Source organism: Ictidomys tridecemlineatus, chromosome 12, assembly GCF_052094955.1.
Source record: "Ictidomys tridecemlineatus isolate mIctTri1 chromosome 12, mIctTri1.hap1, whole genome shotgun sequence".
NCBI classification, from domain to species: Eukaryota; Metazoa; Chordata; class Mammalia; order Rodentia; family Sciuridae; genus Ictidomys; species Ictidomys tridecemlineatus.
In genome coordinates this window covers 53,834,981-53,850,473 of record NC_135488.1, presented here as the reverse complement: position 1 = coordinate 53,850,473, position 15,493 = coordinate 53,834,981, and the positions used below count along the sequence as shown (strand labels likewise).

The following is a 15,493-nucleotide window of genomic DNA, read 5'->3' as shown; positions in this document are numbered from 1 at the left end:
TTGTTTTGGCTTAAACAAATATAATTTATTATCATTCTTGTGGCTAAAGGTTCAAGATAAAGGTATTTATAGGATAGGTTTCCTGAGCTCTCTTTTTTAAAATTGTTTAAACTTTGATTTGTTATATATGACAACAGAATGTATTATAATTCATATGACACATATAGAGCACAATTTTTCATACCTCTGGTTGTACACAAAGTAGAGTCACATCCTTCTTGTCTTCTTACATGTACTTAGGGTAGTGATGACCATCGCATTCCACCATCTTTCCTACCCCCTCCCTTCTCTTTTCCCCTTTGCCCTATCTAGAGTTCATTTAATCCTCCCATCTCCAACACCCTGCATATTATGGATCAACATCCTTAATCAGAGAGATCATTCGGCATTTGGTCTTCTGCTGAGCCTTCTTTTTTGAGCTTGAAGATGACCCCCTTCTTGCTGCCTGTTCTCATGCTCATCTCTGTCTGATTTTGTGTTCTTGGTGTCTCTCTGTGTTCAAATTTCCTCTTCTTAGAAGGATATCAATCAGATTGGATTAAGATAATCCATAATGGCCTCACTTTAACTTAACCATCTCTTTAAATACCTTATAACCCAATACACTCATATTGTGAAGCACGAAGCGTATTGCCCGTTTTAATGCATGTGTTTGTTTTCCTGTAATCAATCGGTTTCAGGGCTGGGGACTTCTGGGAAAATGAGGCAGCATGAAGAACCCTACCCCCTGCCCCTTTCAAACCCCAATTCTTGCAATCAAGTCGGAAAGATTTCAGAAACGTTGCTCTGAGGAACAGGCATGAGTTTATTAGAAGGGATAGGAAAAGGGAAAAATGACACTCTTAAGGGAGAGAGTGTGTTCCCTCAGAGGGAAAAGGGGACAACATGCCTCTCCTGTACTTCAGTTTTGTAGGGATCCCAGAGAAGTTTCCAGACAGTCCCACCTGGGTCCACCTCTTCACCTTTGACTGACAGCAGGATAACAACAGACTTTCAAGTCCCCACTGCCATAACAACTCTGGGTCACTTTGGCCCATGCTCAACAGTTCTAATTGGATGATTAACCATAAATCCTTCAGATTTTATGGTTAGAAGGAGTTATCCTTATCTGCCTGAGTTTTGAGATCTGGTTTATGAAAAGGGTCACAAAAGTCTCCCCCTTCAGAGTAACTTGGGTTCCTCCTATCAACATTATTTCATGTCTGTATTTCTCCTGTAGATAACAGGTAGTTTGCTGAGGAATGTGACATATCCTGTCTCCTTAAGCCAGGCAAGGCTGCAGGTAAATTGCTTCGTGGAAAAGAAAATGTTGAGGGTGAGCACAGCGGCCCCATTTTTTTGTAGAATTATTCCCTTAGCCTCGTGTTCCCACTATTCACATCTGTCTGTCCCCTAACAAGTCTATTGTGTGTATATCTTACGACCTGTGTCATGTGTATTGATTTTTTAAATTAAATTTTAACCCCTTTAGATCTAAACCTGCCTCTTCATTTCTTCCAGCCTTGATTGGAGTTGAAGGTCAAATATGTTTATTAATATAAGTGAAACATAATGACAAATTGCTTTCTTTTAAGGGCATTTTTTTTTACCCTTTTAAAAATTAGATACTTAATAATCAAAATCAGAATCTTTAACATCACGTGAAAGGAATTCTTAGCAAGTGTTTTACTACATTCTTAACGCCATCTAAGTCTTTAAACCCCACTGATGCCAAATTAAACTGTATTTATCAAGCAAGGTTCTGATAAACACTGTAAGCTAAATAAGGCATCACACTCAATTCTTTATTCATTCCTCAAGTTTCAGAATTAAATGTGCCATCTTTCCTCTTAAGTTATAAACCGTTTGTGATTATTTTTGAGATGCTTATTTTAAACTATAAGAAAACCTTCCAAGCAAGCAGTTTCTTTCCTTGGGGAAAGGAGTTTGTGTCTAGACAAGAGCAGATGGATGCTCCCTGGTTCTCTTAGGGTGGTTATCGTGAATGGAATTTAGAGTTGCTGTTTTTTTTTTTTTTCTTCTTCTTCTCCTTTTTCTAAGCCATCCTTTTCATCTTTTATCAAACAATTCAGCTCATGGGTTATGTATGGCCTTCTGGGACTTGAATTTGATTTTGATGTTGGAAATGTACATTATAATTTTCCAAACATGAATTTATGAAAATAGTAGCCTTTTGGAACTCCCACAGAGAGATGACTGACGAGGAAAGAATACCCAAGGATGCACACAGGATGGAAGAGCTAGGACTGTCCAGCATGGTCATGGTGGTTTTCTGAAGAGGGAAAAATAGTTGATGGATTGTCATAAGGGAATAAGGAGCAGACTGAGTTGGGCTATTTTGCCTTTGCCTTTGCTTCTGGATTCCAGTGTTCAATATCTTCCAACCTGAAGAAGCCTTATCAAAAGGGAGCAAAGCCAGTGTATCTTTGGTCTAGACAGGGGAAGATTTAAATATAGACAGAGTGCTTAAGTTTCATTTCTACATTGTCTCTGCCACATGTTTAAAAAGCATTTGAGGATCCTTTACTCAAGATTTAAAATCAATCAGCTGGCATAAATTAAATAATTAAAATGGTGTAAGTGTGAGTAGAAGGAAAATAGCCTCACAAGAATATATTAGCTTAAGCTAGGAGGTTTATTAGAAAGAGTATTTTATTTGACAAACTGGATTTGAAATCTTTCTTTGTGTGTGTGTGTGTGTGTGTGTGTGTGTGTATACCCAATATCTCACACATGATAGGCAAATGTTCTACAACTCAACTGTATTCCTAGCCCAAGTTTTAACTTAATTAAAATTCTTTTCCATATGGACCTGATAAATTTGTAATGAAACAATATCTATCATGGCCTTTTTGACAATCAAGACATAAAGGAAATTTCAAGAAGTGAGTTCATATAATTCTGTATTGAAGGTAGATTTCATAGTAAATTCCTTATAAACAATGCAGCACTGTCACGGGGGTGATGTGGCCCTGCTGAGGAGAAAGAAGGGCATAAAACTGAGGGAGCTCAATTTGCAAGACAAATTATAACAACTTACTAGTTTTCAGATTTACCATCCATCGTGTACTGTTTCAGTTTATTTCATGATGTCCCATAAGACCTGTTTTTTGGTAGTGAATCAATATGGTTATGCTCCCAATTCCTTTTCAAAGAATAATGGGTGAATTGGCCTACTGTAAACAAAGGAAAAGGATGGAACGATGGGCAGAAAAAGAGAGAAAATGTGAAATGTGACACGTATCATTTTATCCCTGAAAAACTTGTTGACAGAAGAATTCTTTCCTCCATCCCATCATCTTTCTCTTCCAGTGGTAAGATTTTCTGTGCCAAAAGGATAACAAAGACTTAAGATGTAAAGGAAGAAGTTGTGGACTCTGCCTAAAAGTGACTCATATGCAAAATAGTTGACATACTGAAATGCCAACCAACTTTAATGTATTAAGTACTGTAATTGTGTGTGTGTGTGTGTGTGTGTGTGTGCGTGTGTGCATGTAATTAGGATGTTATAAAATTGTGGAAAACCATATGCTTTGGGATATGTAAGAATTGAAGATGGCAATTAATTCTAAACTGAAGACTGAAAGTTGAGGAGGTGTTCATCTGACCAAAGAGAAATGTATTTCAATATAAGAGAATAAATTATTTATGGGCATGTTGGTTTGGCATGTTTTGCCTTTATGTCATATTTGAGACACAGGCATAATTCAATCTAATTGGAACACTTGAGTATATGTACGAATAGGAGGTAAAACAAGCAGGAGAGAGATGAACTATAGATGCCAGATGCTTGTGTGTGTCTGTATCTCATGAAAGAGTTTAGAGTACATTGGAATGTTTAGAGTCGGAGCAAGGGCTTTTTAGACAGTTTCTCAGAGACAATGGGATTGGCTGGAGGTTCATCTCCACCACCTCTAGTTAACCTTGGATTTTTCCCTGTCAGCAGTCCTACTTGCACTTTAGCAAAACTTCTCATTCATTTGACTAACTCACCCTGTGCTCTGAAACTTCACCTCTGAAGTCTCTCGAGAGGATTCATTTCAGAACCTCCTTACCTATGGTTTAGGATCTCCATCAACACTGGAATGATGTGACCTTGATTTTTATATGCACATTTAATTCTGATTTCATTACTCCTGGAATGCCATCATTTTGTGACCTAGTGTACAGTCTGCATACATAAGTATAGCTAGAATTTGAAAGTTTACTTCTGACTTTGATCACCTTTTCAGCAATTCAGTATTTTGATCAACAATAACAAAGTTTTGCCCACATTTTTGGATGCAAGTCAGAAAGTAGAAATAAAATTCTATTTATATAAACCTATATCAGAAACTCTTAATATATAACTCTTAATATATAATTCTATCTCAGAATTGTTTGGGGGGCATGTAATTTTTCAGGCACTACCAATGTGGTACAAGAATTTATTGTTAAATTAATACATAGGTTTCTATCAAGATGGATCATTGTTCTATAAACTCTTGTTTTTCTGACTTATCACTCTCGAAAGCAAAACAGAATAAAATTAAACCAGGAGTAAGAGGAACAAAACAGAAAAGCTATACACACTAAGAGCAGTAGTAATGTCCTAAATAATAGTAAGGTCCTAAATAAATAAACTTTGAATGTACTTAGGACTAGACCATAGAGAAAGATGTTCTTCCCCTTCTGTTTTTTTTTCATGAAAAATTGATATTTCTGTTCTAGTACCTTCATAAAATGGCTTATTTCTACCTGCTCTGACAGTGCCAGGTCACTGACACCATAGTTGTTACCTGCGCCCTAGCATGTCACTGAGAGGTGCTGGGCTCCATGACGATGAAATAGAATGTGCCCTCCTCCAGATCTGGCATTTTAGAGCTTCTCATGGAAAGGGTCCCCCTAGGTATTATCTTCCCTGTCCCTTGGGCACAGAATCAGGCCTGGAGGTAGCTAGAGCAAGATAATTTGTCACCGACTTTTTTTCAGCCTCCCATTTCTTCTTCAGAGTGACCTTGCATAAGGAAAACAGAAGGAGCAAACCCTGCTCTTGCCCCCTCAGACTCCAGAAAGATCGCCATGTGGACAGAAATATGTTTATGGGGGTCAGGGTCTGGGCAGTGGGGGCTACCTGACTTCACTTTCTAGATGGCATTTACGAAGGTAGAATACTAAACACTTTACCACAGTTCCAATTTCTAAGGGACTTACCACTTAATGCTCTTCTATAATGTTTTGACCGTAGAAAGGACTTTGTTTTTCAGAGCCTTTCTTCTAAAAGGAAACATACAACTCTGAGAATAACTTATTTCATTTAAAATATTTGAATGATAAAAAAGAGTCAAAGATACAAGAACAGAGACTAAAATGATGACCTTCATTTCCCTCTCAAAGGTAAACACTATATGTAAGATGGCACAGTCTTTCAAGACATATGAGGACATATACAAATGCTTATATGTTTAAAAGATGCACAAGACTCTTTTGTGTATTTTTAAATTTTCCACAAATAATCATCTCTGTTCAGTTTGCTGACCTTAGGACTTACTTTAATATACTGGCTGACCCCCAATTTGCATGTCTTGGTTCATTTTGTCCCAGACATTATTGCTCATGCATCTGGAGTGAACATCTCACAACAGTTCCCCCTCAGTTGGAGGATTCAGAATAAGGCTGGGTTGTAGCCTGTTGACAGGACTCTGAAAAGCAATTATTACCATTCTGAAATTTTATATAATTTTCTTCTTTGTAACCCTAGAATATATAACCTAACAAGGAACGAGTGTAACCAAGAGACACAAAGACATTCTTGTGACTTCAGCCTAGGGTTGCTCAGTGTGATTAATCAGCATCTCTGTAGAAGTTAATATTTGGCAATGCCCTAGATAATGTCCTCATTCACCATCTGGGAGTGGAAAGCTTCATTTTACTAGATTTTGTTAAAAGCGTTCACCAAAATGTGCAGTTGAATTAGGTCCCATTTATAATTTGTTTGCCTGAACCAATAGGTATGAAAAAAATCATTTTCTATGTTACTATATTTGTAATTATTAGTGAAGAAAAATATCTTATTGTATACATATTAGTATACAGTATATCAGTATATGGACTCTTTTCTATGAATTGAGGGTTGTCTTTGTCAACTTTTTCTTTTTCTTTATTTATTTGAAAGTATATCTATCCTGTGTACATATAAGAGTACTAACCCTTATTAGCTATACAATAGAGGCAAACAGTTTTATGCTTCTAAGTGTTACCTGACAGTGTATCAATGTATAAAAATTATTGATGGTCATTATTAAAGTTTAACTATCAAATAGAAAGGAATTCAAATAACTCAGAATTTTCAGTTTAAGAAAGAAAAAGAATCTGCAGATTTATTTAAGAAAAATATTCGCTCCTAAATGCCAAATACATTTAAAATAAATCTATTTTGTGGTCAAAGAGGTGAAATTCATTTATCTGTATTTTTCATTCATGTAGAAAAAGTTTATTCACAACATAAAGGAATAATTAAAATAGTTGAGTTTAATGCATTTGTTTCAGAAATATAGTTTTCAAATATTTTAATTGGCATAATAATTGTACATATTTATGAGGTGCAGCGGGATGTTTTGATATGTGTATAAATTGTATAGTGATCAAATTAGCATAATTGGCATATCAATCACCTCAATTTTATATGATTAATATTTGCAGCAGTACAGTCCCATATTCTCCAATTTTTTTCCATCCAAATATAGTTCAAAAGCCCAAAAAACAAAATTCATATAGTACAGAGAACTCGTCATAATAATTCACACACAGAAGGAAATTTACTCCATACATGCTTTTGGTTTCGATAGTGTTTATTAAAAGAGTGGTTACTGTTTTCCTCTAAGTCTCCCTCTCTGTTTTTTTTTTTTAATTTTTTTTTTTACATTTGACTTTTCTTGGTAGAAACACACTTTTCTTGGGATGTTTTATCTTGAACACTCTTCCCCTAAAGAGTAGAGTAATTTAGCAGAATTTCTCACACCAGTATTAAAATGGATGCATAAAGTTTCCGCAGAGCATGAAAATGAGCGTCAAGAGGGAATGAGGCCTGAAGATTCAGAAACAGGAATAGATGGATGATGTTTCTGTTTTATTGTCCTTGTAAATAAAATGAATCGTACTTTTGGCTTTTGTTTCCTAATTGGTTGTTACAAGGTAACAGCTGAGAAAATTGAATTACAATTTTCAAGAATCAGTGAAATCAGCAGCAATTTTTAAGTCGTCAGTGGAAACATTACAGACTTTCCACTAAGTTTATTTTCTGCAAATCTCCAGGGGGTTGAGGGTGTCCCTGTGAGAAGAAAGAGGTGTCATCATTCTAAAAACTTATATGCACATTTTATTTCACATCAGAATGACCCTGTCAAAATGGGAAAATTTTCCTTTAAGTCCATTGGTTTTCTCTCAATGGGTCTTTCTGCTGGACTCTGCTGTCTTTTTTCTTTTTCTTCTGAGTCCTTCACAGCCTCCCTTCAATCCCATCTCCCACCACCATGTCTCAATTTCTGCATTTCCAACAATAACAACAAAAAAATGAAATGTATTGGGTCATTTCATTTGCATGCTGTTGTGAAGCCATGTGGGTTAAGACCAGCTGTTTACCAGTTATGACTATAATTTCTCATATGAGTTAAATGTTTATTGATACGTTTTATGGGCTAGATTCCATCCAGCTTTTGTATGCACTATCCCCACTGAATCCAGGCACAAGATCTTACTACATTTTATAGATAAGCAGGTTGAGAAGGGCTAAGGAAACTTGGCCAAGGTTTCACAGTTGGTAACCAGTGGAACTCTGCTCAGGTTAGCATAACATGTACTTTATACTCCTATGCTACACCACACTACCTTGGATGGGTTATAAAAGTTTTCATTTTTGCAAACATCACCATGCATGGTGTACATTTTATTCACCACACAGAGGTAAGTGCCACAAAGATGAATAAATTGGACCAATCCCATCTGGCTGGAAAGGTCTACCACCTTGCCCAAGGGCTGCAATGAGAGAAGATTGCCTCATCTACTGCTTTTCTCTCTGTTTATCCCAGTGATGCCACGCTTTGCTGAACAAGTCGAGGTTGCCATTGAAGCCCTGAGTGCCAACGTCCCTCAACCATTTGAGGAGAATGAATTCATCGATGCCTCTCGCCTGGTGTATGATGGTGTTCGGGACATCAGAAAGGCTGTGCTGATGATCAGGGTATGTGAGGCCTCTGTAACACACAGCTGATCTGAGTTTCTAGTAGGGATCCCAAGTGTCGTCTTCGCTTTTTAATTACTCGCTGCAACCTGGTAAATTGCTTGGTTCCTTATTTAGACCAGGTGGACCCTTTACTTAAAAAGGAATAAGTGATTCCAGCAAGCCCAGATAGGCACTGAATATCCTGCAGCCTTATGCCCTGCCTGCTTCTTGCATGCATTTCCTAAATTTAATTCCAACTGAGGAGTAACCCAGGTACTTTTCAATTGCCCCTTACTAACACTCTCTTCCCCCAAGGCTCATGGAGTATAAAGAAGTAAAGATTACTCAGCGTATTAGTGTTAGTATAGTAGCATTATTCTCATAGATAACTACATTCTCTTTATTAAAAAAAATAATTCAATCATTATAAATTGCTTCACATCAATTCTCCACCAGCACACAACTAACTGCCCACCGAAAACTTGTGTTGTCAGGTGTGTCTTCCAAATCATAACTGAAATAAATATATATAAGCATAGAACTAGAAAAAATATATAAAATACATATTACATAACATGTATATATATAACATATATATGTGTGTGTATATATATATATATATAATTGACTTTTAAGCTCTTAACAAAGTTTGCTTTGTTCACCTAAAATATGCCTTAATCTAAGACACAGTTTACCTCATTCCATTTAAATTTAAGGTAAGGTAAGGAGAAAAAAATAAGGAAGGGAAAAAAATAAGGTAAGGAGGAAAAAATCTTTCAATGCAATATTATGCAATAAATATTATGCAATAAATATTATGCAATATTATGCATAATATTGCATTGAAAGATTTTTTCCTCCTTACCTTATTTTTTTCCCTTCCTTATTTTTTTCTCCTTACCTTACCTTAGATTTAGAATAATCAAACAAAATTTTATTAGCCATAGGACCCTTTCTTCAAAGTACATATGCAGAAGCTTCAATGACAGATACTTTTATAACTATTATCATTTATGTGGGAAGGGGACTTCTGCTGTCCTGACTCCAAGAGCATGATATCTGACCGAAATATAACAGGATCCACATTTTTTTAAAAAAATTTAATTTTAATTTTTTAGTTGTTGATAGACCTTTATTTATTTCTTATTTATATGTGGTGCTGAGAATTGAACCCAGTGTCTCACACATGCTAGGCAAGTATGCTACCACTGAGCCACATCCACAACCCCTGGGACCCACATTTTTTAATTGAAAATTTCCTAGTGTACACATTTAGAAAAGAGTAACAAGTGTCACTAATTAAAACTTTAATCATACATTTTATTTAGCCCAGTATTTCAACATGTTCCCGTGGTGGTCACATTTAAAGCGCTCTCTAGCTCCACGTAGGTAGTGTCTGATACTGCATGAGGCAGTCCTTGACTCTGTCCTCACACTCAACCTCCTATAGTCTCTGTGACTGATCACTGAAACCACCAGGTATCTGTCCAGCACACTCAGGAATCATTCAGCATCTAAGTCAACAGGCCCTTTTCAAAACCAAACAAAAAACCCTACTTGTAGTGCAACAGCCCCCTAGGTCATTGCATGTAGTCCCTCAGGTATTTCAAGAACAATCTATGAAATATTATCCCCTCTGGGCAACATAATCCAAGTTCTTTGAGGATTTCATATGTGGTGCTGATTCTTCTCCAATCCCTGATGTCCTTGAACTCATTAAGCACAGTTCCCTTGGACTACAGCATTTCCGAAGCCATCCAGCAGCCTGGAGCAGAGCAGGCTAGAAAGACCTAGAATTAGACCTTTATTGACCTCCATGCTCCTGCTGAAGCATCACCAGCTCTGCTACTTCAGATTCCAAATGCCATCTTCTCCTCTCACCTTTAGATCAGTATACCTGCTTTCAGATTAAATAGAAGTCTCTTTCATAAGAATTTCAGATCCATCCCCAAAGCTCCCAGTAGATAAACTGTATCAGGCAGTATTAATTATACTAAAACACATGGAATTCAAATTTGGAATTTGGGGACCTGTGGTTTTCACTTGCCCTTCTTATGCCTGTGAAGCTCTTATCATCTTTCAAGGCCTGGTTTGAATGCCCTCTCTCCACATTTTACCCTTCACAATAATTACCCTATCTTTTAACGACCTATACCTATATCTGCCTGTGATAGTATTTATTATACCATTTCCTTTTATGTCTATTACTTTCTCTAGACTGTGAAGTTTGGGAAAGGAACAGCTGTCTTTTTTTTTTCTCTCTCTCTCTCTTTCTTTTTATTATGTTGCTTTGTTTGGCACAGGGCCTAATACTGTGTGTGTGTGTGTGTGTGTGTGTGTGTGTGTGTGTGTGTGTGTTTTCAAGTGGGGAGAGATGTCTTGGAAGATAGGAAGGTGTCAGAGAAAAACAGATGTAAGAATTGGAGCCTTTTAAGCCCCTAACAAATTAGATCATTTTCCCCATTACCTACTAACTTGTGAAATAAGGTAATAGACCATGAGAGTTATGTTTTGAAAGCATTCGGCACTAAACCCTACTACAATCCTTAAGACATATTCCCTCTTTTGCCGTTTTTCTGCTTTGTTAGCCTTCAGATTTTTGTGACAACCATTTATCTGAGAAGCTAAGAAATTTATAGACATCATTCATTTATTCATTCATGAGCTGTAAAAAAAAAACACAATTTGAGATAAAATGCCATATCGTTGTCACATAAAGTGTCATTCCTCCATCTCAACATTTCAAGTGAGTTGATCAGAAGGATTTCACACCACTTAAAATTTAGGAAGAGAGAAATATACAGTATGTACAAATTGTTATTTTAAAAATTGCTCTCCATTCAACACTTGAATGGTTTCATTTTGTACTTAAATAATTTCTTGGTTTCTTCTTTGAATATAATTAAGTGTACAGTACTTAAAAAAAATCCCAATGTATAAAGTTAGAAGAGAAACACAGTGAGATGAGTAGGAGCTGTTTCTTGCTCAGCAAACCTGACTGTGCCCCTTTCCCAAGTCTTGATTACACTTTTAAAAAGAAAGAAATCTTTAAAAAAAAACAAAGGCAGATGCAGAAAGGACCTTGAAGGGTCAAACTCCCCATCACCTTGCCTCTCAGCAATCAATACATATTTAATGGTGATGTCGGTATCTGAGTGCTCCAAGCCAGCTCCAGGCAACCCTCAACAGTAGGCAGTGCTTGCCCTTCCCATGTTCAGCCTCACCTTTCAGGACCCTACATCTCCCCTGGAGCAGGTCTACTCTTCTACCTCTTGATTCTATTTTTTTGTTTGTGCCTTGATGAGATTTACCTTCTGTGATCTGTGAGATGCATGGGAATTTTCTGATGATCCTCATAAGGTAGTGGAAAAATGAGTAGGCAATTCTGGCAGAACAATATACAGTCAATTCTCATCATCTGCAGTAGTTAAGTTCTGTAAATTCACCAAACACTGAATTAATGAATACTAAACTATTGCTCCTAAGGGAAATACAGAGTTAGGCTCCTGTGAGCCTCTGGTCATATTTTCACCACCTGACCAACACATGGCCTTGTTTCAGGTGTACTTTGGTTTAAAGACAACTTCTTTATATATTGTTGATGCATAAATATTGAACCAGGATCACTATCACTGACTCTCTCTCTCTCTTTCTCTGTTTTTTTTTTTGGGGGGGGGTACTGGGCATTGAACCCAGGGGTACTTTACTCCTGAGCTAGATCCCCAGTTCTTTTTTTATCTTTTATTTTGAGATGGTCATGCTAAATATCTGAGAATGGCTTTAAACTGGCAGTATTTCTGCCTGAACCTCCCAAGTTGCTAAGATTACAGGCATGTGCCACAAGGCCCTGCACTAACTCATATTTGAATGACACAGGGGGTTTCTCTGTGACGTACATCACAGTCCCCTTACACATGGGGTCACTAGACAATAACTAATACTTTTAGGGACCATTTGTCACATAGAAGTCAGAAGCACAAAAAGTGTGGCCCTAAATAGATCATGAAAGCAATACTTAGTCACAGCAAGGGAGCTTAGCTAAGAAGGCAGAGCACTGTATTGTTTGGCTTTAGCTGGGAACATACACATTAGGTGAGTTATTTTTTTTTTAATTTTTATTTTTTCACTTTCTCTCACATGTCTGGGATAACTACAAAAGAACCATGAACATTGATTTTGGGTATTACAAATTAATTGTAGTGAGGAGGCAAATCCACCAATAGCGAATCTTCAAGTAATGAGGACCACATATATATTTAAAAGACAGAGTTAAACATTTAATTTTGGAAACTAAGGTGAGTAGGTGGGGTAGAAGGTGGAAATGTCCTAGTATCAGAAAACCTGTATTCTACAAAATAGGATTTGCTCTTCAATGACAATGACCCAGGAAAGTCTACAATGGTGTCTCTTCACTACACTTTTATCATTGGAACCCATTAATTTAGTTATATATGATATTTTCAAAGGCAGGCCAAAGAAATGATAGGGCCTGGGACAGTGTTCCGAGGAAGACTGTAGTTCAATTTTACATCTCCCAAACTGTGTGCCAATCAATGTCCCCTGGAGTGCTGCAAGTCATTTTAGAGTTGAATATAATATACAGATTCCTCTTAGAATCTGTGCAACATGTTGGCTGGAAGTAGTTTATGGTTCAGGCATTAGGTGGCACATAGCTTTTTATGATGTGGTATGTTTGTGAAACTGGGTATATGGTGACCACTGTGTTTAAAATCAATCCCAAGAATCAGTTGGTGTCCATTTGATTTCTCTGGTTTGAAAAGTATGCAGTGTTAGTTGTTAGGTTACAAAAATGGGTAAATTGCTTGTACTGAACTGCTTAATTAAAAGAACTATTCAGGATTTTTATTTTTTTATTTATTTTCAGAGTTAACGCACTATAAAAACATTACTGAGACCATGAGGATTCCATGAAACAGTAAAGTTTGAAATTTATGGCTTAACTACTTTTGGGTCATCAGCATACTAATTGCCTTCTCTGTAGTTTAGTTTCCTTAGCTGCCAATAGACACAAATATACTGAGCTAATAAAGACCTATCACAGATATAACACTTGGTAGGTTCCAAGAAGCAAGTCTTTTCCTCATCCTTCAGGGAGGAAGCTTATATAATGATCCAACTAAACAGAATTTGTTCAGTAAGTCCACAATGTTATCAAAATTGGAGCCAGGGTTTTTGTCATAAGTTGAAAATAAAAGGTCGAAAAGATTTTAGAAACTTTCACTTATGTGAAAAAATTTTACTTAGTGTAAAATGTTATAACCTAGCTAATCAACATGGTCTCATAAGGTTCCTAGTTTTGTTTTCTTAATTAATTATAACTGATTTAATATGATTTTTTTTAAAGTGGTAATTCAGCCTTGATCATTCATTTATGAAGTTTTTGTAGAATGCTTATTGTCCCACACTGTTAGAGCTGCCCTATATACAGAGGCAAACAAAGTAGACAAAAATCCCAATCTTCATAGAATTTAGAAATTTAGATTCTTTTGGTAGGAGACAGAGAATTAAAAAAAAACATATTTAATGCCAAATATTGTGCCACAGTGAAAACCAGGGTGGTATAAAGGAGACAGAGCATAGGTAGGCATGGATTTTATGGAGGATGGTAAGTGATGGTAAGTGATTTTTATGGAGGATGGTAAGTGATTGACGTTTGAGAAGAGACCTGGAGGAGAAAGGAAGGAGACACAAGGTATTTGGGGAGGTGCATATTTCAGGAAGACGGAATGGCAAGTGCAAAGTCTGGAGTTAGAAGCTGGCTAGAGGCCTGAGGACCACACTGAATGAGATGGGAGCCATGGGAGGCTCTGAGTGGTAAATAACATGATCTAATTCAGTTCTTAAAAGGAGCACTCTGGCTATTCTAGTTAGGGTCAAAGTAGGGAGAGCAGTTAGGAGGTTTCCAGAGTAATCTAAGTTCCAGATGCTGTTGGCCAATCGGTTCTGAGGAAAGTTTTACATATTTGCTTTAGATCTCTAATTTTAGTTTTTCGTTCGCATCCCATTTTAGTGGTGTAGAACTCTGTTGGAAAATCTTTTGTATCACCTCAAATCACCTGCCAACTATATTTTTTATATTTCTTTCAATAGAACTCTCATATACACGTGAGCTTTTCTTCAATGGTCCTTATTACATTTTACTCACATTTTCAGGTGAAAGGATTCTGAATCTTTCAGCATGCTCTTGTTTTGCTTCTGAAGAGAGGAGTTATAGAGATGGAGCACCAGAGGCAGTGAACTGATGATGTGATTAAATCCCATCATCTCCTTGGGCCTCGGTAATGGGCACAAGTTAATCTTATTGATTTAGACAGGAGATAATTTGGAGGCTGAATGCTTTATGCTACTTTACAGATGAGACCCACTTTCACAGCTGAATAGTTGGATGGTAGTAGAACCAGGGAACCAGGAGTAGACCCCCAAGTCATATTTGTTTTCTGTGAAAGGCTCCCCTGGGAGAACTGACCTTGGCCCTTAGTCTCTAGCCTCTATTCCTGTGTGCTATACCTTTTGATGACTTTTTTACTTTATCAGTCTGTCTAATACTATAAGTGTGATCTCTTTGAGGCCCCTTTCTAATTTACTGTCTCCTTTAATTTATAGAAGTCCTTGACCAATTGAAAAATAACACTTATACTTTCAAAATCCAACAATTTAAAAAACAAAAGCATGACTAGGACACACATTAGTACTTAGTTCACAAGCTGCATGCGCACAGGACCTTTTGTATGAATGACCTGGATGGATTTGCTGCATGTTTAAGACACATGAAAATCTTTTAAACTCTTCTGTTTACCGGATGGTATTTGTGATGGTTAAGAGCATAGGCTCTGGAACCCTCAGCTTGTTCCTCATTTCTGCCTTTTGATGTGTGACACGTTGGAAATTTTGCTTAAAGACCCTGAGCCTGTTCATTCATCTGGCAAATGGGGATTAAGCCGGATGTAGTCCCAGATACTTAGGAGTCTGAGGCAGGAGGATTATAAATTCAAGGCCAGACAGAGCAATTTACTAAGGCCCTGTCTCAAAATAAAATTTTAAAAAAGGGATGAGGATATACCTCATTGATAGAACACTTGCCTAGCATGTGTAAGGCTCTGGGCTCCATTCCTAGCACCATACACACACACAGACACACACCCACACACACACACACACACACACACACACACACTATTACCACCACCACCACCAACAAAAAGGGTTTAAATTTATTCATTAAATCATTGTAAGGATTAAAACCTGTAGCTGAAAATCTGTCCCATAGTGGGT

General features: G+C 37.0%; 1 protein-coding gene across 8 annotated transcripts in view; it reads left to right on the top strand.

Annotated features, from left to right (window-relative positions):
- The window catches only part of Ctnna2 (catenin alpha 2), a 1,061,169-nt gene that overhangs the window by 982,020 nt on the left and 63,656 nt on the right, over positions 1-15,493 (top strand). For all 8 annotated transcript variants that reach the window (XM_078028938.1, XM_078028939.1, XM_078028945.1 and 5 more), the window contains one exon: positions 8,067-8,218. In XM_078028938.1, the coding sequence (XP_077885064.1) occupies positions 8,067-8,218 (152 nt within the window). The remainder of the gene's footprint in view (positions 1-8,066; positions 8,219-15,493) is intronic.